This window comes from Glycine max, chromosome 7, assembly GCF_000004515.6.
Source record: "Glycine max cultivar Williams 82 chromosome 7, Glycine_max_v4.0, whole genome shotgun sequence".
In the NCBI taxonomy this organism is placed as follows: Eukaryota; Viridiplantae; Streptophyta; class Magnoliopsida; order Fabales; family Fabaceae; genus Glycine; species Glycine max.
In genome coordinates, this window is record NC_038243.2 from 41,003,348 (window position 1) to 41,007,198 (window position 3,851).

The window sequence follows — 3,851 nt, forward strand, 5'->3', positions numbered from 1 at the left end:
AAGATAATGGAATCCAATGCGGTTGCAATTGCCGCTACCAACGCTCTTGCTAAGGTGAACCCGATGCCCCCATCTGGCCTCAACCAAATGAATCATCCAACCTCAGCTATGGTAGGCAAAGATTTGGGAAGTATGAGCGGCCACTATTATGTGCAAATTCAAAACAAGCACGCCTTTCCACCATATGGCTTGCCTCCCAACTATACACTACCCAATGTGGCATACACTCCCAGTGAGGATGTCAATAACTCTGCTCCCATACTCATTGAAAGCCGACAACCTCAAACTGATCATGCACATGCCTCTCAACCCATGGGGGAGACACATGAAATGCCCCACCATAATCTAGCGGACTTTGAGTCTTGCCTCGGATATGCCACTGAAGGGCAAGCAGTTGGTGGTATACCCCTGCAAAACACTTTGGAGGGCCCTCAGTATCACCCACAACCACACCCCTCACATTCCACAGCGGTTAAAAACCCTCATGCTATGACAGAAATGGGAAAGTTGGATCATCTAGAGGAAAGGCTCAGGGCCATTGAAGGAGCCAAAGATTATGCCTTTGTTAACCTAGAAGAGTTGTTCCTAGTACCCAATATCATCACCCCTCCCAAGTTCAAGGTGCCGGACTTTGACAAGTACAAGGGGACTACTTGCCCCAAGAACCATCTAAAGATGTATTGTCGGAAGATGGGGGCATACACAAAAGATGAGGAACTGTTGATAAATTTCTTCCAAGAAAGTCTTATTGGGGTAGCTGTTACTTGGTACACTAACTTGGAACCTTCTCGAGTCCATTCTTGGAAGGACCTAATGGTTGCCTTCGTTAGGCAGTATCAGTACAATTCTGATATGGCTCCGGATAGGATGCAACTACAGAACATGTGCAAAAAGGGGCACGAATCTTTCAAAGAATACGCCCAAAGGTGGAGAGACCTGGCAGCTCAAGTGGCACCTCCAATGACGGAGAAAGAGATGATCACAATAATAGTAAACACATTACCAGTGTTTTACTATGAAAAAATGGTGGGGTACGCACCTTCAAGCTTTGCGGATTTGGTCTTCGCCGGCAAAAGGATCGAAGTGGGTCTGAAAAGAGGCAAATTTGATCATCCTACTTTGATGAGTGAGAAAGCTGGGGAAAATGAAGAGGATGAGAATGAGGGAGAAACCCTTGCTATGACTGCCATTCCTACACGGTCAAATTTCCCATCAGCCCAACAATGTCATTACTCAGCCAATAACAATCCCTCTCACCCAATCATTCACAAAGGTCATCCCTAAATCAACCACAAAGTCTATCTACCGCACTTCCAATGATGAACACCACCTTTAGCACAAACCAAAACACCAACCAAAAAGGAATTTTGCAGCAAAAAGCCTGTAGGATTCACCCCAAATTTTGATGTCATATGCTAACTTGCTCCCATATCTACTCGATAATTTCGCTTACTTTCAGTTTTCTTTTCTTCCGCTTTAACGAGTTTTTAACCGTTTATTTAAGCCGTTTTCTCACCTAATAAATGATAAAATGAATTTCAAAGATCATTTGTGTTGTAATCTCGTTTAATCACTGTTAAAACAAAATCTAATCGATTGTTAACGCTGTAACCTCGGTTAAACAAAAAAAAGCAAAATAATAATAATATAATCAAAATATCTTTAAATAAAATAATCAAAAAAATAAAATCGGACGTTTTTCTTTGGAAGTTTCCTTGAATTAATTGACTAATAATCAAAGTGAAACCAAGGCTAAAATCAACTCACAAATCAAGCTTTGTCCGCAAAAATCACTAAAAACCATTTTAAGGTCCAACGCCTTAAATGGTCCTCTTTGCTTTTATCGGTTAACGTGGACCTTTCAAAAGCATAAAATCAACATGTAACTTTATCACTTTTGCAATAACTATGTAGGTCTAATTTCCTCATCACAATTGAGGATACGTAGGAGCAAAAGCCCCGCTTTTGTCGACCACCCCAAGAGATCGTTAATGGTCCAACGCCTTAACGTTTCTCTCCTTTCAAAAGAATCAAAAGATCATTTAATGGTCCAACGCCTTAAATGATTTTTTGTTCGGTTAAAATTGATCTTGCGGAAAAAGATCAAAACAACTTAACCAACGTTTAGTTCTGAAAGAACTACGTATGTCTGATTTCCTCATCGCAATAAAGGATACGTAGGAGCGAGGGAAACACCCTTGTCGACCACACCAAAATTAAAAACATAAAAAGCATAAAAACACAAAAAGACATAAAAAAGGGAAAATAAAACATTTTGAAGTCATATTTGCACACTTGATTAAAGGTTGTCGTCCCTTGTGACGGACGCGTGGGGTGCTAATACCCTCCCCGTGCATAAAAACAACTCCCGAACCTTTCACGATTCAAGTTCGTAGACCACACCTTTCCGGTTTTTTCGATGTTTTCCTCGAATAAACGTTGATGGTAACTCCGTGCAATTTTCCTTTCAGGCTACTTTTGAGAAATCTTTTATAAACCTCCTGTAGAACCTGTCGTGTCCTAAAAAACTTCTCACTCCTTTGACATTCATTGGAGGGGGAAGTTTCTTAATGACATCTATATTTGCCTTGTCCACCTCAATTCCCCTCACTGAAATTTTATGCCCCAGCACTATGCCTTCTTGAACCATGAAGTGACATTTCTCCCAATTAAGCACCAAGTTAGACTCTTCACATCTCTACAATACTTTTTTCATATTTGATAGACAACCATCAATTTGGGTTTTTCTATTTGTCCACTGTTCTTCAATTCTTCAAACATGGTATGTCTCTCAGAATTTTCTCCTGCTCCCTTTAACTCTTTAATACAAACCTGCACTTCATGTTCTTCCTCCTTGGTCAGACATTCTACATGATTATTCAGTGCTTTTTCCAAAGGGGAATACAGTACCATGGCTATAGTTGCTAATTCTATCTCTCTTTCTACTTTCTCCACATCAAAGCAGGCTTTCTGATCACTTGGGTGCTTCATTGCTTCAAATAAGTCGAATGAAATTTTCTAATCCTTAACACTCAGTTCTAATTTTCCTTTCCCCATATCTACTATACAACTAACGGTGGACATGACAGGACGTCCCAAAATTATGGGAATTTCAGGATCCTCCTCTATATCCATAACCACAAAATCTGCAGGAAAGATAAGATGTTTGACCTGAACCAGAACATCCTCAATCACTCCATAGGGTCTGGTGATAGAGCGATCTGCTAACTGTAAAGTCATCTTAGTAGGCATTATCTCCAACTCCCCAAGTTTTCGACACATGGAAAGCGGCATCAAATTAATGCTAGCTCCCGAGTCAATAAGAGCCTTGACTACTGAAACTTGACCTACATAACAAGGTATAGTGACGCTTCCTGGATCCTTATGTTTTGGTGGAAGGATACGTTGAATCACAACACTGCAGTTTCCCTCCACGACTATGGTGTCACTATGAATGCACTTATTCTTCTTAGTTAGCATATCTTTCAGAAATTTAGCATAGAGCGGCATCTACTGTAAAGCTTCTCCAAAGGGCATGGTAATTTCTAGCTTCTTGAAAATATCCAGAAATCTAGCTAGATGTCTTTCTTTATCCTTCCTAGAAGGTATCAAAGGATATGGTACTTCTTTCCCTTCAGCTGAAGATGCTTCTCTTTTTTTCTCTCTAGCACACTCACTCTTGCTTTTCTTCTTCTCCTCTTTTCTCTCTTTTTCTTTTTCTATTTTCTCATTTTTTTTCTTTGTCTTTTTCTTCTCCTTTTTCTTTTTCTTTTTATTTATTTTTATCCTCATTTATTTCTTGTTCGCTCAAATTTATTGTTGTCTCCTCCTTCTTCTCATCTTCTACCTCT

At 39.9% G+C, this 3,851-nt stretch overlaps 1 protein-coding gene across 1 annotated transcript; it reads right to left on the bottom strand.

Annotated features, from left to right (window-relative positions):
- Positions 1–3,018: 3,018 nt before the first annotated feature.
- On the bottom strand, positions 3,019–3,510 carry LOC102666724 (uncharacterized). Its single transcript, XM_006584366.1, has one exon. The coding sequence runs from the start codon at positions 3,508–3,510 to the stop codon at positions 3,019–3,021; it is 492 nt and encodes a 163-aa protein (XP_006584429.1).
- Positions 3,511–3,851: the final 341 nt, after the last annotated feature.

Excerpts from the sequence above, each read along its gene's own strand:
- LOC102666724 (XM_006584366.1), bottom strand. The coding sequence starts at position 3,510 with ATGCCGCTCTATGCTAAATTTCTGAAAGATATGCTAACTAAGAAGAAT.